General features: G+C 38.3%; 1 protein-coding gene across 3 annotated transcripts in view; it reads right to left on the bottom strand.

The window, feature by feature from the left end:
• The window catches only part of LOC150074989 (ubiquitin carboxyl-terminal hydrolase 47-like), a 486634-nt gene that overhangs the window by 42505 nt on the left and 417356 nt on the right, over positions 1–26773 (bottom strand). For all 3 annotated transcript variants that reach the window (XM_090388947.1, XM_090388945.1, XM_090388946.1), the window contains exons 26-28: positions 24970–25061; positions 12579–12662; positions 7524–7604 (exon numbers count right to left, since the gene is read on the bottom strand). In XM_090388947.1, coding sequence (XP_090245073.1) covers positions 7524–7604; positions 12579–12662; positions 24970–25061 — 257 coding nt within the window. The remainder of the gene's footprint in view (positions 1–7523; positions 7605–12578; positions 12663–24969; positions 25062–26773) is intronic.

Genomic DNA, 26773 nt, shown 5'->3' with positions numbered 1-26773 from the left:
AAGGGAGGGGGGGGAATAAGGAATTCTTCACATATATAAATGCAAAGAACAGAAGAACAAACCAGATTGGACCCTTATGCAATGGACGTGGGATAGTATTAGATACCCCGGCTGAAGTTGCAGATGAACTTAATAGTTACTTTGCATCAATATTTACAGAAGAAAAACACTTTACATCAATGAGAAATTATGAGAGTGAAGTTGAAAAAAATGTATTCATCATTAATAATTTCAACATCATTAATTATAATTAATGATGTTGAAATTTCACATGTTTATTTAATAAAAAAAGTGGGCCTACAGGCCAGTAAGGCTCCTGGGATTGATGGCATATACCCTATAATCTTAAGGGAGTCGGCAAGTGAGTGCATTGAACCATTGAGGCTAATTACGGCAGCATCATTCTACTTGGGAGTGATTCCGTTGGATTGGAAAAAAGTGCCAATGTGTCTGCAATACATAAGGGCAGTTCTAAGAATGAAGTTGGAAATTACTGGCTGGTTAATCTAACTTCAGTAGTAGAGAAAATCATGGAGACAATGATCAAAGTTGGAATTAGGGATCATTTAGATAGAAATGGAATTCTGAAGAATACTCAGCATGGTTCTGTAAAGGGAAAATCATGTGTAACTTATCTGGTTAGCAATTTTGATAGGGTCACTCAAGACATTCAAGGTCACTCAGGAGCTGGACTTTGGGAATAATTTTGACATTGTTTATTTGGATTTCAGCAAAGCATTTTACTCAGTCTAACATCAGAGGTTATTTTATAAGTTGGAACAAGTTGGAATCACAGAGAAAATCCTTAAATGGATAGCTGGATAGCTTCAGGGCAGGAAGCAGAGGGTTGTGATAAATGGTTATTCCTCGGGTTGGGTTGATGTAAGAAGTGGGGTTCCCCAAGGATCAGTATTAGGACCACTGTTGTTTTTGATTTTCATAAATGACATTGATGAAGGGATAGAGGGCATGATGTCTAAATTTGCAGATGATGATGTAAAGATTGGTAGAGTAGTTAATGATCGCTGCCAAGCAGGGCTTCTTCAGAATGACCTAGACAGACTTCAGGGATGGTCAGAAAAATGGCAGCTATGCTTTAATCCAACAAAGTGTAAGATATTGCTGGGGAACAGTAACCCCAAAATAACTTATACACTTGGCAGAGTTGAATTAAAGCCAGTAGTGGAGAAAAGGGACTTGGGTGTTACGATACGGTCAGACTAAGTTCTCTGAGCATTGTACACAGGTTGCAAGGAAGGTCCATGGTGTCCTATCGATGATGTATTGAACAATTGCTAGTAGAGATAAGGACATCATAATCCCATTTTATAAGGCTATTGTTAGACCACATTTGGAATACTGTGTTCAGGTATGGAGACTGCACCTAAAGAAAGATATTGTGCTCCTTGAAAGGGTCCAGAGATGAGTAACTTGCCTGGTGAGATTGGCAAAAGGGCGTCCATATGAGGAAAGACTTCGGATCTGTGGGTTGCACAGCTTGGAAACTAGCACCTTAGAGGAGACTTGATTGAGGTGTTTAAGGCTCTGAGAGGCATAAGCAAAATGAATGAGGATGAAATTTTCACGGTTATAAATGATTCTAGAATAAGGGGCCATAATTTCAAGGTAAGGGGGGAGATGTTTAGACTGTAATGAACATATTTAGTGGTTCAGTATGGGATGTTTAACATATCTCTGTACTTGTCTCTTACTGGTCTTTAATAATTTATGACAGGAGGATGTGTTTTCACAAAAGGCTAATAGGAATTGCCATCCAGTACATTTATTTTCATTAAAAATAAATATTTACTGCTTTATAAACTCTCATGCAAAGTATTTAAAGAATAAAGTAAAAATGCTGTATGTTAAATTCAGAAGATTAGTAAGGGTCAAATGGGACATAAAGGGAAAAGCCCTTGACCTGTTATGAAAGTGCATATTTGTTTCCATGATAATATGCTTGTGGAGGATGGAGAATAAAAACCAAAAATGTTATAGACAGGAGACATCTTATATTAACACACTTATTTGTTCTTCTAGGTGTGACCTGAGCTTGTAGAATTATTGCAAATGATTTGTGGCAAGTTATCAGAGGATCCCTGATTAATTTAATTGTTAATGCCAAAAGAACTGGCAGAAGAAAAACCCTTTACGTCAATGAGAAATTATGAGAGTGAAGTTGAAAAAAATGCAGTTAATGTATTCATCATTAATAATTTCAACATCATTAATTATAATTAATGATGTTGAAATTTCATATGTTTATTTAATAAACATGTGAAATTTCATAGAGATGTGATGAGGCACATCTCTATGAAGAATTCTGAATATGGGCGAATATGGGCAATAACTCAGGAAATACTTGTGAAATGTTTGCCGAACTATCTGGAACGGAAAATGATATTGCCATGGGGGATGTCTTTGTGTGTGCACCATGTAAGGAGTGTAAGGAAATCAGGCGACAACTCAGCGTTGTTATGGGCCTATATGAGAGTTTGAAGGACAGGGTGGATGCCCTCGAAAGATCTAAATTGAGGGGCCCATCAGGCTCTCAGCTGCCCACATCAATGCCAGAGCTTGCACTTGAACATCACGCAACACAGCGGCAACCCCCAAGGCAGATTGCGCTGGTCCCAAAGGAACTAGTAGTTGTTGGTGACTCTATTGTCAGGGAAATGGGAAACATCCTTTGTAGAAAGGATAGATGGAACAGGACCAGGGTATGTCTGCCAGGGGCAAAGGTTGATGACGTTGTAGAGCAGATGTCATCTTTTAAGAGCACAAAAGGTGATATAGTTGTACACGTTGGCACTAATGATATTAAGAGTAGGAGACCGGCAGAATTACTTAACAAGTACAGGTCACTGATGAAAAAAAGCCATGAATTACGGTTGAATTTGAAAGTGTCTGCAATTCTGCCCAGACACGATAGGAGGGAGTATATGATGAGAGCCTTGTCGATCAATTCGGCCCTGGAAAGATTGTGCAAGGCTCAAGTGGTAGAATTTTTTTCAGCCTGGACTGTACTTGTTAACAGGAGAGATTGCTTCTACAGGGATGGGATACACTTAAATAGAAAGAGTGCAAGAATATTTGCTGATGCTATCGAGGCAGTGTTAGGTGGGTCGGAAAACTGATAGCTTGGGGGGTACAAGGACTAATAGTTTAACAGTAGCCGTAGGCAGAGGTGAAGGTGATTCTTGCACAACTTCTATTAGAATAAGTAGCAACCTGGAGCGAGGGGTGTTGGGGGTTTCAGGGACAGATGTCAGTCATCGTGAAACGGGTGGGTATATGGGATGTGTTAGAGTGGCTGGGAATAGGAATAGGTGCATGTATACTTGCATGTATACCAATGCTAGAAGTATAGTAAATAAATTTGATGAATTTGAAGTTTTGGTCAAGACATCAAAGGCGGATATTGTTGGGATATCAGAGACGTGGTGTCACACAGATATAAGGAATGCCGAACTGGAATTTGGGGAGTACAATGTGTACAGAAAGGATAGACAGGATAGGAAGGGAGGAGGTGTTATGCTGTTAATAAAGAAAAACATAAAATCAAGAGAAGTGCATCCAGTTGATATAGATGAACAGTGCACTGTTGAATCAGTTTGGTGTGACATAAGCACTGCGAAAGCAAAAATTAGAGTAGGAGTGTGTTATAGGCCTAATGACTCGAAGGAGTACAATGAACAATTGTACAGAGAAATAGAGTGGGCTAGTAAATCGGAATGTCTTATAATGGGGGATTTTAACTTCCCAGATATTGACTGGAACTTGTGGGTTGGGCACTCACACACTAGTCAGAATTTTGTGGATTTATTGGATGATTGTTTTCTGCAGCAGCATGTTCAAGAGGCAACCAGAGAAAGTAATACTCTTGATCTGGTTATCAGCAGTGATCATTCATGTATTAGGAATTTGCAGATAAAAGAACCACTAGGTGGCAGTGATCACAGTGTACTGACGTGGGATTTACTTAAAGATTTAATTACCATCAGGGGTAAAGGAAAGGGTTTTTGCTTCCGTAAAGGCGAGTACATTGGTCTCCGACAGTTTTTGAATTCTGTACAGAGGGATCAACTGACGATGTTACCAACAGTAAATTCTAAGTGGGAAGCATTCAAGGAATTAATCGTGGAAGCTACTAAAAGTTTCATACCTATTAAGAAATATTGTTCAAGGTTTAGGCCTAAATGGTTGTCAAATGAACTAATGAGACTCGTAACAGAGAAGAAAAATGCATGGGATGCATATAAATTATCAAGCGACTCAGAAGCCTATGGCAGATATAAGTTAATCTGTAATCAGGTCACAAAGGAGGTTTGGCAGGCGAAGGCAGATTATGAGAAATCCTTGGCAAAAGATGCTAAGAAAAATAGCAAGGATTTCTTTACTTATATAAACTCTAAAAGGAAGGGGGTGAATCTGATTGGTTCACTTGACATCGATGGTTCGACTGTTGATGATCCTGCTCAGATAGCAAACAAACTGAATGAGTATTTTGCATCTACATTCACACGTGAGGAATTATTAAGGTTTGAAAATGGCAGAAGGTTATCAAATTGTAGCAGGGTGCTTAATGATCTCGTAATAACTGAGAGCAAAGTGGAAGAGAAATTGTTGAAGTTAAACGTAAGAAAAGCACCTGGGGTTGATGGGATCTATCCAGTTATATTAAAGGAGGCGGCAAAGCAACTAAGCAAACTCTTAGCCATAATTATGAGAGCATCCTTGGACTCAGGGGAGGTTCCCACGGACTGGAGATGTGCAAATGTATCCCCAATTCACAAAGGGGGATCGAAGGGTGACAGGAGTAATTACAGACCAGTTAGTTTAACTTCTGTTCCGGGTAAAATAATGGAGTCGCTGGTTAAAGATGCATTGCAGGATCATCTAGACAAGACTGCAACAATAATTCAGACACAGCATGGGTTTGTTAAAGGAAAGTCTTGTCTGACAAATTTGATAGGATATTATGATGTGGTCACAAAGGAACTGGATGCAAAAAATAATTTTGATATCATATATTTTTAAATTTCAGGAAAGCTTTTGACACTGTTGCACATGGAAGACTATTGTACAAATTGGAGCAGAATGGTATTAAGGGTAAGTTGCTACAATGGATAAAAGGATGGTTAAGTGCGAGAAGACAGAGGATGGTAATCAATGGGTGCTGCTCTTCTTGGACTAATGTTATTAGTGGAGTCCCACAGGGTTCAGTGTTAGGTCCACTGTTGTTTTGTATATTTATCAATGATATTGATGAAGGTATATCAGGCTTAATGTTGAAGTTTGCAGATGATACAAAGGTTGGCAGGGTTGTTAATGACAGTAATGGCAGTGTGCTACTGCAACAGGATCTAGATAATTTGGGCAGATGGGCTAAGAAGTGGCAACTGAAGTTTAACCTTGACAAATGCAAAGTACTGCATATGGGTAGAAGTAACCCCAGAGAAATGTACCAACTGTGTGGTACTACACTTAAGGTGGTAGAAAATGAAAAAGACCTGGGAGTAATTGTGCAGTCAGATATGAAGTTCTCTGAGCAATGCAGACAGGCTGCCAGGGCAGGTCATGGGGTCAATGATATATAGGAATTTTGCTAGCAGGGAAAAGGAGGTGATTATCCCACTGTATAAGGCAATGGTCAGGCCACGCCTTGAGTACTGCGTACAGGTCTGGAGACCTCATTTTAGGAAGGATGTAGATTTACTTGAGCGGGTACAGAGAAGGGCAACAAGATTGGTGAGGGGAATGAATGGATCCTCTTACCAAGAGAGGCTTAAGTTCTGCAAATTGCAGTGGCTGGAGACTAGGCATCCCTGCGAGGTGATCTGATTGAGGTATATATGGCCTTGAATGGATTGAGCACGCTGAATTCTGATGGGATCCTTCCACTTGTTCAGATTACGAACCTAAGGGGGCATAAATTCAAATTAAGAAAAGACAGATGTAGAATAGATGTGCAGAAATTTGCCTTTAGCCAGCGGGTGGTTAATTGCTGGAACAAACTTCCATCTGTCGTTGTGGAAGTTGATAGCTTCAATAAATTTAAGGAGGAACTGGACAGGCATTTGGAGGGAATGGTGTGATTTTTTTTTTTTTTTTGGCTGATGCTGCATAAGCTCATACATTTGCTTTCTTGCATCACATGCCACTACTACTACTACTACTAGGTGCACATATGGCTATCACTGGATCCCAAAGAGAAACATGATTTGTCACCCCAAATGACATTCTATTTTTGTTCCCAGGTAGTTCTCTCCCTAAACTATTGTAGATGTTGATGATAATGGGAAAGCAACAACAGTAATGGATGGAAAGAATGTAGCCTATTCTTGCATTTGTCTGTTTAATCATGCTTCCTATCAGAGAGCATTTAGGCAGATGAATGAGCTTGATAAGTATGATAATGACACTCCAGCCATGGATGGCATTATGACATTGGAAATCTGGTGAATTGTGACATAGGTTTCCTACTGCTAGTCTACACATCTACTGATCCTCCTATTCTGATGTCATCAGAGCACATGCCGAGTCAGAATACCTTCCTATAACCACCATTGCTAATGCTATCTGACCATTCAGGCATAACCACATAAGCAACAATTTGCCATGCTAACCATCTAGTTTTTGACAACCCAATGATCTGACCCCTTTTAAAGTTTGTCAGCTGTGCATAATGTTATCTTATATGTGTTAGAGATATTACACACCTTTAAATGGTCATTTATACATTGTTTTATTTGTAAGCTAACATTTAATAACATTTTCAGATTTATATGGTGGTATTTCTACTTTAGCATGTCAAGCTGATCAGCTTGACATGCTAATCATTCAGTATTATTATTATTTATTATTATTAGCAGCAGTGGAAGATGCAAGGAAGAAAGGTTATACAGCATCAATGAAAAAAAAAAAAAAAAAAAAAACACTACCCACCTCTTCAGCTGTCCAACTTTCCTAATAATATGCCTAATTCCTCCTTAAATTTATTCAAACTACTCAATCTCCTAAACAGATGGTAGTTTGTTTCAACAATCTATCACTCTCGGGCCGAAAGCAAATCCACCTTGCAGATATCCTTTTTCAATTCCCATTTATGTCCATATCATAGTATACAAATATTCAAGTAAATCTGTCCATTCTTTCTGGATATTGTCAATGTGAATTGAAACATTAGGTGAGTCCATTATGTAGGTTTCTTAAAATGATAATTTCATTTTAATATTTAAAATGAAATTATAAGCTGAGAAATGCACAATTTCATTATTATATGTAATTTTTTAAAACTAAATTTGCCATTTCTAATAGGTATCCCAAAAACAGTTTTTATTAAAACTAAACTTTGTAAAAAAACATAACATAAGAAACTTGAAAAAATCTTTGAGATGAGATTATATTTGTGGATTATCATTAGTGAGAAAATGTGGTGTTATGCAAATGTGGTGTTATGCAAAAATTAGAAAAATAAAGCAAACTAAGAAATCAACAATAGCAAAAATTTGATATTTTACCTCAGGATCATTCAGCAACAGTTGGTATACTTTTACTCTATATTCTCCCTTTCGAAGAGCTCTTCCTAATTTTACTGTCAGCTTTATGATAAGAAAGAGAACAGTATATTATTTTATCATAATATATAATGTATACCATAAATACCACAGGAATCTAAAAATACAAATAAAAATAATAAAAATTAATTTAATTACAACCCTATTTTAATTCATGTGGAGGAGGACAGAAATGTCTTTAAACATGAAACAAAACAACAAGCACCTATTTTTTATCCTCTCCAATTCATTTACTTAATGGAAAACTTAAAATAACTAAAATAACTAAGTCACATTCCAACATGCTCATTTGCTTTGCAGTGAGCCAGGTTTTCATTACCTTGTGTTTTTGCAGTTTGGAAAAAATGACAGAAAAAGAATCAAATGAATCAACCTCAAATAATTGAAGAAAACACAAACTGAATGTTATGAGTTGTTACGTCAAGTTTATGGAAAAGATGCTATGTCAAATGCTTGCATGTTTGAATGGCATAAAAGATTTTTAGAAGGAAAAGAGAATATGGAAGACAATGAATAACCAGGCCATATGATATTAGCATTAGTAGAGGCCTTTGATGCAAGAAAGCAAGCTTATGCAGCATCAGCCAAAAAAAAAAAAAAATAAAGTAAAAAAATAAATAGAAAATAACCACTTCCACTTCACCCCTCTGTTCGTTCGAAATACCTGTCCAGCTGAGCCTTAAACTTATTTAGGCTATCAACTTCCACGACAAGGGATGGAAGTCTGTTCCAACCAACCGCCCGCTGGCTAAAGGCAAATTTCCTCACGTCTATCCTACATCTGTCTTTCCTCAATTTGAACTTATGCCCTCTCAGGTGATTAATCTGAGCAAGAGGAAGAATCCCATCAGCATTGAGCATGCTCAAACCATTCAAGGCTTTGTACACCTCTATCAGATCACCTCGCTGGTGCCTAGTCTCCAGACACTGTAATTGGCAAAACTTAAGCCTTTCTTCGTAAGAGCACCCCTTTGTTCCATTCACTAATCTTGTTGCTCTTCTCTATACTCGTTCCAGCAGCTCTACATCCTTCTTGAAATGAGGCCTCCAGGCCTGTATACAGTACTCTAGGTGTGGCCTTACCATTGCCTTATACAAGGGAATAATCACCTCCTTATCAATGCTAGAAAAATTCCTATATATCATTGACAATATACCATGAGCTACTCTTGCAGCCCGTCTGCACTGCTCAGACTTCACATCTGCCTGCACAACCACCCCCAGGTCCCTTTCATTCTCTACCACTGTCAGTGTAGTACCAAAGATTTGATACGTTGCTCTGAGGTTGCTGTTTCCCATATGTAGTACTTTACATTTGTCAATGTTAAACTTCATTTGCCACCTCTCAGCTGCTCAACCTTTCCAGATCCTGTTGCAGCAGCATACTGTCAGTAGTGTCCTTGACAACCCTGCCAACCTTCGTATCGTCTGCAAACTTGGACATTAAGCTTGATATACCATCATCAATACATACAGAGAACAATAAAGGACCCAATACTGAACCCTGAGGGACTCCACTAATAACATTAGTCCACGATGAGCAGTGTCCATTGATTACCACTCTCTGTCTTCTCCCCCTCAACCACCCCTTTATCCATAGCAGCAACCCGCCTCCAATGCCACACTGCTCCAATTTGTGCAGCAGTCTTCCATGTGCAACAGTATCAAAAGCCTTTCTAAGATCCAAGTACATAATATCAAAGTTATTCCCTGCATCCAGTTCTTTTGTGACTGCATCATAGTATCCAATCAAATTGGTCAGGCAAGACTTCCCCCTTAACAAAACCATGCTGTGTCCGAGCTATAACTGAAGTCTTGTCTAGATGATCCTGCAGTGCTTCTTTAACCAGTGCCTCCATTAATTTTCGGGGAACAGAAGTTAAACTCACAGGTCTATAATTACTTGTGTCAGCCTTTGATCCTCCCTTGTGAATTGGGGTCACATTTGCAGATCTCCAGTCCGTGGGTACCTCACCTGAGTCCAAGGAAGCTCTCATAATTATGGCTAAGGGTTTGCTTACTTCCTTTGCTGCCTCCTTTAATATAACTGGATAGATCCCATCCACCCCAGGTGCCTTTCTTGTGTTTATCTTCAACAATTTCTCCTCCACTTTACTCTCAGTTATTACAAGATTCTCTAGCTTACTGCTAGAGTTGAATACACCTCTGGCATTCCCCTCGCTGAATAACTCCTCATGTGTGAATGTCGATGCAAAATATTCATTTAGTTTGTTAGCTACCTGAGCAGGGTCATCAACAGTTGACCCATCGATATCAAGTGGACCAATCTGATTCATCCCCTTCCTTCTAGAGTTTACATAAGTAAAGAATTCTTTGCTGTTTTTCTTCGCATCCCTTGCCAAGGATCTCTCGTAATCTGCCTTCGCTTGCCTAACCTCCTTTGTAACTTGGTTACAGATCAACTTGTATCTATCATAGGCTTCTGTGTCACGTGTTAATTTGTATGTATCCCATGCATTTTTCTTCTCTTCCATATGCCTCATTAGTTCATCTGACATCCATTTAGGCCTAAACCTTGAACAATATTTCTTAGTTGGTATGTAAAGCCTAGTAGCTTGCAAGATAAGTTCTTTGAATGCTTCCCATTTTGAATTTGCTGTTGGTAACATCATCAGTTGATCCCACTGTATAGAATTTAAATACTGTCTCAGTCCATCGTAGTTGCCTTTACGAAAGCAATACCCCCTTTCCCTTTACCCCTAATGGTAGTTACCTCTTTGAGTAACTCCCACTTCAGAACACTGTGATCACTGCCACCTAGTGGTTCATTTATCTGCAGATTCTTAATGCATGAAGAATCACTACTGATAATCGAATAAAGAGTATTACTCCCTCTAGTTGCCTCCCGAACATGCTGATGTAGAAAACAATCATCCAATAAATCCACAAAAGCCTTGCTAGTGTGTGAGTGACCAGCCCCCAAATTCCAGTCAATATCTGGGAAATTAAAATCCCCCATTATAAGACTCTCTGATTTACTGGCCCACTCTATTTCTCTGTACAGTTTCTTATTATACTCATCAGAGTCATTAGGCCTATAGCACACTCCTACTCTCAATTTTGATCTCCCAATGCTTATGTCACACCAAACTGACTCGACACTGCACTGTCCAGCAATGTCGACTGGCTTCACTTCCTTGGATTTTATGTGTTTCTTAACTAATAGCATAACCCCTCCTCCCTTCCTATCCTGTCTATCCTTTCTGTAGACATTGTACTCCCCAAATTCCAGTTCTGCATTCCTTATATCTGTGTGACACCACGTCTCTGAAATCCCAACAATATCTGCCTTTGATGTTTTGAGCAATAACTCAAATTCATCAAATTTATTTACTAAACTCCTAGCATTGGTGTACACGCAAGTATACATGCATCTGCTCTTCCTCTTAGCCACTCTAACACAACCCATGTGTTTACTTGTACCCCCATGATTCCCAGCAGTCTCTGCAATATCCTGCATCTTATTTTCCAGGCTGCTGCTCATTCCAATAGAAGCAGTGCAAGAATCACTTTCTCCTCTGCCAGTGGCTACTGTTAATCTATTAGTCCTTGTATCCCCCCAATCTAGCAGTTTTCTGACCCACCTAACACTGCCTCGATAGCATCAGCAAACATTCTTGCGCCCTTTCTATTTAAGTGTATCCCATCCCTGTAGAAGCAGTCTCTCCTGTTAACAAGTACAGACCAGGCTGAAAAAAATTCTACCCCTCGAGCCCTGCACAATCTTTCTAGGGCTGAGTTGATCGACGGGGCTCTCATCATATACTCCCTCCTATCGTGTCTGGGCAGAATTGCAGACACTTTCAAATTCAACCCTAAATTCTAATTCTATCCATTAAAACTGATGAAAATGTGGACAAGTTAATGACACTGATTAGAAGTGTTTGCTGCATAAGAACTCACTATGGACAAAGAAAGAAATTTAGGCATAAGAAAAGTGTGTGTGTGTGCATGCCAAGATGGTGCCAAAAATTTTGAATGAAGATCAAAGAATGGGAATACTCCAAGTTTGTGAAGATGTTTTTGAAAAAAACTGAATTATTTTCTGAGTATTATAATTACTTGTGATGAAAGTTGGCTTCCCAGAATGACCGAGAAACTAAAAGACAGTCAATACAATGGATGATAAAATAATCCCCTAGACCAAAAAAAGCAAGAATGTCAAAATCAAAAATGAAAACCATGCTTTTTTGTTTTCTTTGATGTTATAGGAATTATTATGGCTGATTATGTCCCACAAAATCAGACTGTCAATTAAACATATTACATTGAAGTTCTGACAAAGCTGCATGAAAAATTTTGAAGAGACCTGAATTATGGAAGGACAGTGTATATGCCATCAAGACAATCTCCAGCACATAACAGGATCTCTGTTTGCCAGTTTCCGGCCAAAAACAAATCTCTTTGTGTGAACACGTATCCTACTCATTAGACCTATCCCTTGTGACTTTTTTCTCTTCCCTAAACTGAAAAGTGTACTTAAGGGAACCCATTTTAGTCCTTGAAGACATTCAAAAAAAGACATTCTATGAGCCCTTTTAACTGAAAAGTTAAAAGGGCTTATAGAAGATGATTTCCAAAAATGTTTCTGTGCTTGAAAGAAATGTGTGTGTGCAAGCCCAAGGCAATTATTTTGAAGGGGATAAGTTATAAGGTACAAACTATTTCATTATATTTATTTTATTGTAACAGCCACACCATGTATTCTTTCTCAGTGACATACACGAGGAACATAAATTCAAATTGGAAAACATGGTTGGAGGGAGAGAGGGAAGGAGTGGGGGTTGACTTCACTGTTTGAATAAATTCTTGCCTGTTATTGTGGAAGTGGGTAGTTTGAATGAATTTAAAGGAGGGTTGGACAAATTATTAGATTGGTTGGGTAAATGGCGTTGTTTATTTGTGGCTCATACTGTAATTAATCTAGCAATGTTTATGGCTAATTTATTAAAAAATACTATTAGGCAATAAACTTACCCTTGTATCTTCATCATATGACATCAGATTTTCATTAAGTCGTGTGCACTCAAATTCTTGATTGTTAGAATATATTCTACATATCTGAAAGCATAAAGTGATATGAATGTTGTGTTTATAATATATTTATTACTATTCTCAGTTATATCAATATGAAATATTAAGTAAATTATTAAGTAAATATTATAATATATAAATATTCTGTTGACTTTTCAGATACCTTCACACTTTGTTCATGCTAAAACTATATAAACGCCACTTAATAAAACACATTCTCTACAGCAGCATTTGTTGATAATCAAAAATTCCATTTTCTCTAATCCTAACCCAGAAAAACTCACTCTGCATTATCTAAATAAAATTCAACCCTGTGTTCCCACCCTCAAAAAAATGCAGAGCTTGTCACTAGTTCTATATTGTCCCTATTTTCTTTCAAATTCACAAATTCAATTATACAGAACTACATCTGATACTTATATCATATTTAGTTTTGTACAATAGGTCTTTTATTACTTTAGAAGGCGATCTTTAAATCACCTTCAAAAGTTTTGTAATTTGTTGAAATCACAAGCTTTTTTTTTCTAGAAAAACAAAGTTAACTATATTGTTCAAAGAATGGGTTCTGATGAATTACAAACATTCAACTTAACCCATGTTTCTACAATAATGATCCTTCTAAGACTAAGATGACCACTATCTTAAAATTAATACCTTTTATAATGTATTTAAAAAAGTAAGTAAATATTATCATCAAGTTAATCTTCACCAACTTTTACTGACAAACTAAATTAGTACTTTAATCCATATTTTGTATTTCTATTTTTCTCTTATCTCTGAATATTGTTATGACAAGTACACACTCTCAGACATCAGTGCTACACCAACAGCAGAGGTGGGAACAGTGCCGAATTAAGGCCAAGTGATGCCCTAAGCACAGCCCAACAATGGTGCTCCCTTGGTTTCAGCTTCTCCATTGCTTAACTTACAAGACATTAAGACTCAATAAGTGCTGAACATGAAATAAAAGTTTGAAAATTATATTAAATAAAAACTTGATTTTTAAATTTTTTTTACTTAACAAAAACAGTAAATAGCAGTAAAATATAAGCAAAGATTTACCTATAGGTTTATATTTATTTACTTTTTGAAACGTTTCTTCTAGATTTTTTATTGCAAAAGTCTTTGATCAAGTCTTCAAAACTAATCTGGTGTAACAAATTTGCTTCTATACTTAGCAGAGACAAGGCATCCAATCTGTCTTGTCACATTGCTATTCTCTTGGGATTTTTAATGTGCTTTAGTTAAATGCTCATCTGTGCAATTTATGACCATTAATGTAAAAAAAATATGCAAGGCAATATCTACATTTGGAAATGCACAATCAATTCTACAATTATTTTATAGTTTAGCATGACTGAATCTGGTTTTTACACTTTTTGTTGCACTGAACCTATGGCATATGCGTCAAACTGCTGAAACTCAGCAGAGAGATATTGTTGTCCAAGTCTTCTGGGTAAGCATCAATTAGTTTTTGAGAGCAGTGAGAGTACCTTTCAATTTCAGCAAATGAGGTGACATTATTTGGCACATCACTTAGAAATGCACACTGTGCTGCCACTTTATTAGGTACACCCCTGTTGTGCACACAAATGGTTCGTCCTACAATGTTGCAAGTCACATGACCACAGTTGTGGATATAAATGCAGCAGAACAACCTTTCTAGTATAAGTTAAGCATACAAACCGTAGCAAGAATGGGGAAAAGGAGTGATCTAACGGACTTCGAATGTGGCATGGTGGTAGGTGCAGGCCAAGCTGGACAAAGCATCTCTGAAATGGCAGTTTTTCTGAACTTTTCATGCACCACAGTTTCAAGGGTATATTGAAAATGGTGCAACGAACAGAAAACACCCTCTCAACAGCACTCCTGTGGAAGAAAATCACTTGCTGATGAGAGAGGTCAGAGGAGGATGGCTAGGATTGTGCAAGCAAACAGAAAGGCCACAATGTCACATCACATCAGAATATATCCTTGGTGCACAGAACAAAATATCACAATGGACCATTAGTCACACTTTGTTGCGAATGGGCTACAACAGCCGACGGCCACATCGCCGTACCTTTATGTTATCAATGAAAAACAAGAGAGCATGCCTCCTGTGGGCAAAGCAACACCAACACTGGCCTATCGAGGATTGGAAAACAGTTGCTTGGTCTGACGAGTTGAAGTTCCTGGTGCATCATGTTAATGGAACGCTCAGAATTTGGTGAAAACAACATGAATTCATTGACCTGTCATGTCTGACAACCACCCCACCACCTTGCACAATAAATGTACAAGGTGGTGGTGGGGGCAGTGTTATGGTGTGGGGAATATTTTCTTGGCACACCTTGGGTCCATTGATACCGATAGATTCGCATCTGAATGCCACATCATACCTAAACATCGTTGCTGACCAAGTGCATCAGTTCATGTTGACAGTTTATCCTCAGTCAGATGGTTACTTCCAGCAGGATAATGCGCCAGTGCACAAAGCCTGAATCACTATGGAATGGTTCCAGGAACACGACAATGACTTTTCTTTACTGCAGTGGCCCACTCAGTCCACGGATCTCAAACCTATTGAATATTATTATTATTATTATTAGCCATATGGTGCAAGGAAGCCTGAGGCTTATGCTGCACCAGCCAAAAAAAAAAAAAAAAAAATTCCACATTACTCAGAGAGTGAGAGAGGGGGGAGGGGAGAAAAAGTAGAAGGGGAAGAATGATATCCAGCTCAGAACCCTGGGTTTGTCAAGCCCATACTTACCAGTGTGAGCCCCTGGGGTGATATGGGATATCATCACCAGACCGTCAGACAGGAGAAGATGCCAGTCCAACACATTCCCATACAGATCGAAGCTGCGTAGCATGTCCTCCCTGGACAACATGGTACCACATAACTCCTTCCAAATATTGAATAGATTAGCCATAGACGTTGAGAAGCTCTGCAAGGACAGAACATACAGATCTTCCATTCTTGCAGACATGTATGCCCTCGTCATGCTCTAGGTGAACTCTGTCATGCTGCACTATCCACACTCCGATGTATCCATATGCACTTTTATTTGCTGTATCTTTATGTTTTTGTATCTTCACCATGGCTGTTTAAGGCCGTATATTGTATCTAGGCTCTGTATACAATGAATTTGTCTGTTTTATCTATATATGTAACTCATGTCCTCTAGCTACATAGCTGTAAAGCAGGGTTTCTTAACCAGGTTCCATGGACCCCCGAGGGGTCCGTGGAAGGATTTCAGGGGGTCCGTGGCTTGGATGAGAAAAAAATCAACTCATTAATTTCCTTCACTTATGAATGTATGTAATAAATTACAATTGTATTAGCTGTATCTGTAGTCACCAATAGAAATAACAGATATTTTCATATCATATTATAGTTATTGCATATCTCGAAAAATCACTTACACTCATTGTTACTTTGAAATTACGGCAGTTATTAGACCTGCCGCTAGATCGCACTTGATTGCTGTCCTGCTGTGGACAGACTATCATGCAACGTAGTTGGCAAACTATCCGGCAAATCAGCACCTAGTAGGCTACTTTTAACATAGACATGCTGGCTACGAGTGTAAACCAGGTATGCTCAAACACGTCCTACAGTTTAGATAACAGTTGAAGTGTGTAATTTAACCTTTTCGCTGCTATGTGCGTGTATACCGGTCCAACGGTGGAGGGCCCCTGCAGTGCTACAGCATGTGTCTGTCAATGCATACAGTCTTCGTATATGTCTTTCTTAGTTGCTAATAATTGCATTAATTATTTAACATTTGTTACAGACCAAATTTAAGTTGAAATGTCGAAGAAAAGGAAGTACAATGAAAACTATGTATTATTTGGTTTCACTTGCATTAATGAACTCGACGGTACTCAAACATCGCAGTGTTTTTTGTGCGGAAAAATTCTTGCGAACGGAAGTATGAAGCCAGCATACTTCCAATCGCAAGACCATGTCAAGTCTGTCCATACTGAAAATGCATCTAAAGATGCTGGTTTTTTTCATGCGAAAAAAAAAATCTAAATTTGAAAAAGCAGGGACACTTCCAAAACTTGGATTTGCCATTTCACAAAAACCTTTTCTTGAAACATCCTATAAAGTTGCTTACCAGATTGCCAAGCAAAAGAAGCCCCACACTATTGGAGAGACTTTAGTAAAGCCATGTGCACTGGAAATGGTCGAATTGGTCTGTGGACTGGAACAGAGAAAAAAACTGGAAGCTGTTCCCTTGTCAAATGATGTAATACATTCTAGAACAGTTGATGTCTTTTAATATTTTGAAGCAGGTCATCGAGGAAATGGCAGCCTCGCCATTCCCCTTCAGTATGCAATTGGATGAAACTACAGACATTTCTCAATGTAGCCAGCTCCTTGTTTTTGTTCGCTGTGTGCATGCTGACGCCATCAAAGAAGAATTCTTATTTTGTGAGTCTCTTTCGGAAACTACAAAGGCCGTCGACATTTTCGAAATGGTAAAAAGTTTTTTTTACAAACGAAACTTTGAATGGAAAGGAAAACTTCATTCTCTTTGCACTGATGGAGCTCCTGTGATGCTTGGTAATATATCTGGTTTTGCTACTTTAGTGAAAAAGAAGCTCCTCAAGTCGTCGTCACTCATTGCTTTTTACACAGACATGCACTGGCAACAAAGACTCTTCCAACAACCCTAAAAGAAGCTTTTATTTTATGGCTGTTGACAGCCATAAAAGTTATCAACTTTATCAAAAGAAGTTCTCTGAATCATCGTATTTTTAAAAGATTTTGTCAAGAAATGGGAGCAGAATATGAAGTGCTCTACCACACAGAAGTCCGCCGACTTTCAAGAGAACAAGTCTTGAAGCGCTTGTTCGAACTAAGAGCAGAAGTTCCACTTTTTCTGGAAGAAAGAGAAAACCCACTCTTGGAATATTTTGAAAGGAAGGATTTTATCCATGGGTTGGCTTACCTGGCAGATATTTTTCACCATATGAATGAGATAAATCTTTCCATTCAAGGTCATGAAGTCACCATTATGGATGCAACTTAAATATTACAAGCTTTCCTGGCTCAGTTACCAATATGGAAGAAGAGAGTAGAGACCGACATTCTTGCAAACTTTCCACAGTTGCAGGAAGTGCTTTACCAAGATGTAGTTGAAATGCAAACTTCTCTCTCAATTTTTTGAAAAGAGATATCTGCGAACACTTGGAAACATTACAGAACTCTTTTAAAAGTTATTTCTATCTTGATGGCATGAAAATTGAACCATGGATCCGAAATCCTTTTCTTTCTGATATAAACTGTATCGAAGATGTTGACTTAACCAAAGATGAATTCATTGATCTGAAGTCAAAAAACTTACTACGATTGGAGTTTACCTCAAAAAGCCTTGGAGAATTCTGGTGTTCCCTGAGAGAAGCTATCCTCGTCTTGTAAAGCGAGGATAGCTTCTCTCAGGGAACACTCTCAGGATAGCGTCTTGTACCATTTGCAACAATATATCTGTGCGAATCGGGATTTTCAGCACTTGTAACAATGAAAAAAAAAAAAAAAAAAAAAATCAAAATCAATTAGATGTCAAACATGACATGCATATTGCTTGTCGAATACCACACCACAGTTTAATGTTCTTATTCAAGATAAACAACAACAGTCTTCACACTGATATGTCCTTAAAAAATAAAATTTTAACTTCAACTTTCCTATATTTTAAATGTATTGTTTTATTATTAAAACTATTAAGAGAGAAACACATATTACTGTATAATGTTTTTTTTTTTTAATTTTGGTAACTGTTTCATTAAAATGGTTTTTTTGTAATTTTATTTTATGCATTTAAAAACATTATTCTGAGAAGGAGCCCGTGGCATTCACCTGACTGGCAAAGGGATCCGTGGAACTAAGAAGGTTAAGAACCCCTTCTGTAAAGGGACATTTCTTCAGAAATAAATTGATATTAATAATAATAATTTGTTGTTCAGGAATCCAGCAGATATCTTGTCTAGCAGGCCAGGGAAATGAGCAAGCTGCTCCACAAGGATGCATCAATAGGAATGAAGTGATGATTTTCTCTTGTTCCAGCAATAATACGACTGTCTATGAATCTTTATCTTTGGGATGAGCTGGAAAGGGCTGTCCGCTGCAGGCCTACACCTTCATTGAATCTCAAGGAACTGCGTGACACACTCATGTATGCACAACATTTTCAGCATCTTGTTCAATCCATGCCTAGATGAATTCAGGCTGTTTTGAAGGCTAAAGGAGGCTCAACACGCTACTAGGTAGGTGTACCCAATAAAGTGACAGCACAGCGTATATATATAGTGTTGATTTTGTATTGAACTTGAAATTTTATTTGAAATTGAATCGAAATCATGACTCAGACCAGGGTAGCAAAGCAAAAGGCTCAAGCTAATGGGAGTGCTATGGCTCAAGGAAGAACTGAGGGGGGGGGTGTCCTCTAAATCACAGCCTTTTAAAATATACTGCTTGTTTGATGTTTGTGGAGCAATCAGGGATGGGACATGATATTGCTAAGGGGAATGTCTTTGTGTGTGCATGATGTAAGGAGTGTGAGGACATCAGGTGACAACTCAACGTTGTTATGGCCTATATCAGAGATTGAAGGACAGGGTGGATGATCTCGAAGGATCTAAACTGAGGGCCCATCAAGCTCTCAGCTGCTGACATCAATGCCAGAGCTTGCACTTGAATATCACGCAACACAGCCGCAATACTGAAGGCAGAATGCGCTGGTCCCACAGGAACTAGTAGTTGTCGGTAACTCTATTGTCAGAGAAACGGGGAACATATTGTGCAAAAAGGATAGCTCGAACGGGACAAGGGTATGTCTGCCAGGCTCAACACACTACTAGGTAGATGTACCTAATAAAGTGACAGCACAGTGTATACCTCTCCTGTTCTTATCTTAGTTTCTAGTTTGTCAATAATTGGGTAAAAGGTGGTGATACGAAATTTATCTCTGGCATTCAAATCTACTTCTGGTTATCTCCTTCATTGGGTACCGTCTTTCTGATACGTTTGCGAGTTTGAACGGCCTTGTAATCAACATATGGTAGTATTTCCTTTACAGGGCTTCAAATCTTTCAAAGTAATCTCTTAAAGAACATAGTTGGTCAGCTAATTACCTATGCAGATCTGCATTGTTTTTAAGTTCACAGCTTCACTTTGCAGAACATGACTGGCTCTATGAAACTATTGCAAAATCTCATCCCACATGATCAACATGGAAACAAATTCTACTTTAGCATTAGCAGAGGCATATGATGCAAGAAAGCAAGCTTATGCAGCATCAGCCAAAAAAAACACGCTCCCATTTCACCTCTCTGTTCATTCCAACTACCTTTCCAGCTCAGCCTTAAATTTATTTAGGCTATCAACTTCCACAACAAAGGATGGAAGTCTGTTCCACCAACCAACCACCTAAACCAACTGGCTAAAGGCAAACATCTATCCTACATCTGTCTTTTCTCAATTTGAATTTACGCCCTCTCAAATGATTATTCTGAGCAAGAGTAAGAATTCCATCAGTATTGAGCATGCTCAAACCATTCAAGGCTTTATACACCTCGCAGGTGCCTAGTCTCCAGACACTGTAATTTGCAAAATTTAAGCCTTTCTTCGTAAGAGCAACCCTTTATTCCATTCACTAATCTTGCCCTTCTCTGTACTTGTTTCAACAGCTCCTTCATAAAATGAGGCCTCCAGACCTGTATACAGTACTCAAGGTGTGGCCTGACCATTGCCTTATATAAGGAGATAATCACCTCCTTATCCCTGCTAGAAAAATTCCTGTATATCATTGACAAGACACTATGAGCTACTCTTGCAGACCATCTGCACTGCTCAGAAAACTTCATATCTGCCTGCACAATTACCCCCAGGTCCTTTTCGTTCTCTACCACTGTCAGTGTAGTACCACAGAGTTGATACGGCACTCTGGGGTTGCTGCTTCCCATATGTGTACTTTACATTTGTCAATGTTAAACTTCATTTGCCACCTCTCAGCCCATCTGCTCAACTCTTCTAGAACCTGTTGCAGCAGCGTACTGTCATTAGTGTCCTTAACAACCCTGTCAAGCTTCGTATAGTCTGCAAACTTGGACATTAAGCTTGATATACCATCATCATATACCAAGAGAGTAATACTCTTGATCTGGTTATCAGCAGTGATCATTCGTGTATTAAGAATTTGCAGATAAAGAAACCACTAGGTGGCAGTGATCACAGTGTACTGATGTGGGATTTACTTAAAGATATAATTACCATCAGGGGTAAAGAAAAGGGTTTTGGCTTCCGTAAAGGTGAGTACAGTGGTCTCAGAAAGTTTTTAAATTCTGTACAGTGGGATAAACTGACGATGTTACCAACAGTAAATTCTAAGTGGGAAGCATTCAAGGAATTAATTGTGGAAGCTACTAAAAGTTTCATACCTATTAAGAAATACTGTTCAAGGTTTAGGCCTAAATGGTTATCAAATGAACTAATGAGACTCATAACAGAGAAGAAAAATGCATGGGATGCATATAAATTATGAAGCGACTCAGAAGCCTATGGCAGATATAAGCTAGTCTGTAATCAGGTCACAAAGGAGGTTAGGCAGGTGAAGGCAGATTACGAGAAATCCTTGGCAAAAGATGCTAAGAAAAACAGCAAGAATTTCTTTACTTATATAAACTCTAAAAGGAAGGGGATGAATCTGATTGGTCCACTTGATATCGATGGATCAACTGTTGATGATCCTGCCCAGATAGCAAACAAACTGAATGAGTATTTTGCATCTACATTCACACATGAGGAGTTATTAAGGTTTGGAAATGGCAGAAGGTTATCAAATTGTAGCAGGATACTTAATGATTTTGTAATAACTGAGAGCAAAGTGGAGGAGAAATTGTTGAAGTTAAACGTAAGAAAAGCACCTGGGGTGGATGGGATCTATCCAGTTATATTAAAGGAGGCGGCAAAGCAACTAAGCAAACCCTTGGTCATAATTATGAGAGTATCCTTGGACTCAGGGGAGGTTCCCACGGACTGGAGATGTGCAAATGTATCCCCAATTCACAAAAGGGGATCGAAGGGTGACACGAGTAATTACAGACCAGTTAGTTTAACTTCTGTTCGGGGTAAAATAACGGAGTCACTGATTAAAGATGCATTGCAGGATCATCTAGACAAGACTGCAGCAAAATTCAGACACAGCATGGGTTTGTTAAGGGAAAGTCTTGTCTGACAAATTTGATAGGATATTATGATGTGGTCACAAAGGAACTGGATGCAAAAAATAATTTTGATATCATATATTTGGATTTCAGGAAAGCTTTTGACACTGTTGTGCATGGAAGACTATTGTACAAATTGGAACAGAATGGTATTAAGGGTAAGTTGCTACAATGGATAAAAGGATGGTTAAGTGCGAGAAGACAGAGGATGGTAATCAATGGGTGCTGCTCTTCGTGGACTAATGTTATTAGTGGAGTCCCACAGGGTTCGGTGTTGGGTCCACTGTTGTTTTGTATATTTATCAATGATATTGATGAAGGTATATCAGGCTTAATGTCGAAGTTTGCAGATGATACAAAGGTTGGCAGGGTTGTTAATGACAGCAATGGCAGTGTGCTACTGCAGCAGGATCTAGATAATTTGGGCAGATGGGCTAGGAAGTGGCAATTGAAGTTTAACCTTGACAAATGCAAAGTACTGCATATGGGTAGAAGTAACCCCAGAGAAACGTACCAACTGTGTGGTACTACACTTAAGGTGGTAGAAAACGAAAAAGATCTGAGAGTAATTGTGCAGGCAGATATGAAGTTTTCTGAGCAATGCAGACTGGCTGCCAGGGCAGGTCATGGGGTTTTGTCAATGATATATAGGAATTTTGCTAGCAGGGAAAAGGAGGTGATTGTCCCTCTGTATAAGGCAATGGTCAGGCCATGCCTTGAGTACTGCGTACAGGTCCGGAGGCCTCATTTTAGGAAGATGTAGATTTGCTTGAGTGTGTACAGAGAAGGGCAACAAGATTGGTGAGGGGAATGAATGGATCCTCTTACCAAGAGAGGCTTAAGTTCTGCAAACTGCAGTGGCTGGAGACTAGGCACCAGTGCGGTGATCTGGTTGAGGTGTATAAGGCCTTGAATGGGTTGAGCACGCTGAATTCTGATGGGATCCTTCCACTTGTTCAGATTACGAACCTAAGGGGGCATAAATTCAAATTAAGAAAAGACAGATGTAGAATAGATGTGCGGAAATTTGCCTTTCCCAGCGGGTGGTTAATTGCTGGAACAAACTTCCATCTGTCGTTGTGGAAGTTGATAGCTTCAATAAATTTAAGGAGGAACTGGACAGGCATTTGGAGGGAATGGTGTGATTTTTTTTTTTTTTTTTTTTTTGGCTGATGCTGCATAAGCTCATACACTTGCTTTCTTGCATCACATGCCACCACCACTACTACTACTACTACATCAGAAAGCAATTTAGCCTACACAAATGCAAGACCCATTGATTGCATCAAGGATGTCCAGTTGGATGAAACTACCAGTTGAAGAGATTGAGGCCATGACAGGACAGATATCTGGGGATGATGCAGGCTCACCAGTTAGAACACAAGGTGATTAAAGCCCGTGTGACTGAGAAATACCAACAGAGACTGAGAAGCCTGATAAAATCAAAGCTGATTGGCAGGAACATGATCACCATGACAAACATTTACGCAGTACCGGTACTAATGCACTCCTTCGAAATTACAGATTGCACCAACACTGAGCTGGAGGAGATAGAGATCAACAAGGATAATGATGACAAAGAGTTGTCAACACCATCCGAAGTCGGCCATTGAGATTGACCATAGCCCGGAAGGATGGAGGGGACTGACTGATCTCACTGATCAAGAGAAGATGGTGATTAAGAACCTGCGGGATTACTCCCAAGAAAACACAGCACCAATCTACCAAGCCATAATAGTCAAACAGCACTCAGAACAATCAACCTTAACAAGGAGATCCTATTCACACAGAAGAAACAAAGACAGAAAGGTGGGAGAAGAAGAAGGCACTCCATGGTAGACACTACATAGATAAGATAGCTTCCAGCACATGGCTCACAAACAGGAAGCTCTTCCCAGAGAATGAGGGATTCATGCTCGCCATCCAAAACCAGGTAACCAACACCAGAAACTAAAGGAAATACATCGCCAATGACCCCCAGAGTGACAGATGACACATGTTGGTGATGCCACCTGGCCCAGAAACAATCCAGCACACCACCACAGGATGCAGGGTGATCACCCAGACGTAGTACACTCACAGACATGACTAGGTGGCCAGGATAATACATCAGCAGCTAGCCCAAAAATACCAGTTGATTAAAGAAAGTGTACTGTATTAAAAGTATGAACCTCAGGCTTTACTAGAGACCTCTATTCACAAACTATACTGGGATCATGCCATAATAATGGACAAGATGATCCCACACAATAAACCAGACACAATAAATCACGCCTATATAGGGTACTGGTGAGATAGCCATATCTCGTAAGATCTGTCTTGCCTCTAGCAATCTCAGTGTGTCTCTCAGCTGCAGAACTAGAGTGGGTCCAGGCATGAGCCAACAAGGTCCGCACAGTGCCGAGAAGATGGCTGGGGGTGTGTGCTGATCGGTAGTTGGTAAATTGGCCAGCACACACTGGCTTGTGATAGACTGTTGTTCTCAGGCATGTGCCCTCGTATCGGACTAGGGTGTCAAAGTATGGTAGGGTATTGCCCGACTCTACTTCGATTGTGAATTTTATGAAAGGTGATAGAGTTAAGGTGGTCTAAGAGAAGGTCACCCGAATCTCTGGGAATAACTACAAACACATCATCCACGTAGCGACACCAAAAGGTAATGGGATGTGGTATACTTGTAAATGCATGACACTCTAATTCTTCCACTACAATGTTTGCTGTGACTGAACTAACTGGGGAACCCATGGCTATGCCATGCATCTGTTGGTAAATGGAGTCATTGAACATGATTGTGCCACCAGTTAAGCACAGTCTGAGAGAGGTGGCAATATCATCTGAAGGATGATATTTGTAGGATAGTAAGAGAGTTCCTGGACCTACAGTAATAACAATAATAATAGTAACCAGATATAACAAACCACCCCATGCACTTCGTACCATTACCCATCACAGGGCTAAGAAAAACTCCTATAAAGGAAAAATTTTTTTTATAATAATATAATAATTTCTATTAATAAAGGACATCAAAATATATACTAATTATTTTATAACTATAACATTAACTATAAAAAACTGGTCAATGTACGAAAATTTTGAACAGGAATAATTTATCTACCTTGAAACAATCAATATTAATACCAATCCAGGGTTGAAGTTCTCTTTTCAGTGCTCCTAGAGTAATTCTTTTATCAAGATATGCTCTTAGCACTAAACAAAAAGAAAAAAATACCAATGAAAATAATTTCTGCTGGAATATCAAATTCATACTTTTAAGAATTAATTAAAATTTATAGTATTAGAAGAATAAAAGAAACTTAATGTTACATTAAAATGGATAACTGCAATAGTAAGAAAATTACCAGAATAGGTCAATATAGTACATAAACAAGTTAGAGAAAATACTAGATGTATGAATATTCTAGACTTGATAATTACTAATAAATCAGACGATACAATAGAGCTAACATAGCTAGTATGAACCAGAGCTGTAATGCTCAATACATTCTACATTGATATCAATATTTGTAAAATAATAAGAGAAAAGGTTACCTCAATATAGTACGTAGAACACTTCTGTACGATACTCTCCAGAAATTAAAATGAAAAAAATCGAAAAACTTACATTAGAGTAACAAATAATTTAAAAAAATAATTAAAAATCAATTTAACACAATAAAACTCAATTTAAAACAATTAAAAATCAATTTAATGCAAATTAAAAATAAAATTAATTAAAAGACTTTAACGAAAAAATTTGCTTTTTAATTATTTTTTAAATTATTTGTTACTCTAATGTAAGTTTTTTGATTTTTTCGTTTTAATTTCTGGAGAGTATCATATGGAAGTTTTCTATGTACTATATTGAGGTAAACTTCTCTTATTATTTTACAAATATTGATATCAACGTAGAACGTAGTGAGTTACAGCTCTGGTTCATACTATCTAATTCATTTTTTAAACTCTTATGACTATTTCATTCACTTCCTTTCTCTTCAGATATAACCTATCGATACACATAATTATGGGGGATTTTTTGAACAGCTTGGTGCAAAATCAGGTTAAATTAACACTAAGATACTCGGCCCAAAGTTATCATATTTCGTTTCTAAAATATTGCCTTCAAAACAACATTGTTTCGAAGTTTGCTAGGGTCAATTTAAATCAAAACATTTCGGGCATAAAACAACTAGCAATTGCCACATTGCGTAATATCATTAAACTTGCCTTAAAATCTCGATATACTAATAAACAAAAATACCTTTCCCAGGTTAGGAAGCTTCACGATAAATTAAAAAATTATCTACATCCTAACGATTGGTCTGTATTGAAGACCTCCATAGATTTGCGACAGGAAGCACAGGCCTCAGATATAAAAAACAGACACGTTAACAAATTACAAACATTGTCGGGAGGATCAAGACACGTTCATATAAATTCGACACATTGTCGTAGGCTTGGACCAAGTGCTTCCTGTCGCAAATCTATGGATTTAATTTGATTTAAGAATTCTTGGCGCAAGAGCTACTGCAGCTAAAATGCATCTGTAAGATTTTATATAACGGTTTTGTTCTAATTCGTATATTGCTGCTAATAATTTCCAAGAGTAACAGAGAATGACTATAGCTTGCTTTAGAGATATTTAGTTTTATATTTGATTATAGTAATTTATTTTCTTGAGGAACTGAAAAACATCTGCTATATTTTTTCTATCTTCCAGTATGGTTTTGAGAGTGAGGGAGTGATGTTTGTTTAGCTCTTTGAAGGAGTTTCGGCGGTCATCTGCAAAAGCTGGACAAGTAATCAGTACATGTTCTACTGTTTGTTGTGTGTGACAGATAGGGCATGGGGGGATCCTCTCCTCGCAAAAGATAAGAGTGACTGAAATACATGTGTCCTATCCTTAACCTAGCAAGTATCAC

This window comes from Mastigoproctus giganteus, chromosome 14, assembly GCF_048544385.1.
Source record: "Mastigoproctus giganteus isolate SK-2022 chromosome 14, ASM4854438v1, whole genome shotgun sequence".
Lineage (NCBI taxonomy): Eukaryota > Metazoa > Arthropoda > Arachnida > Uropygi > Thelyphonidae > Mastigoproctus > Mastigoproctus giganteus.
The sequence above is the reverse complement of the archived record's forward strand: the minus strand, read 5'-3'. Positions and strand labels throughout refer to the sequence as shown.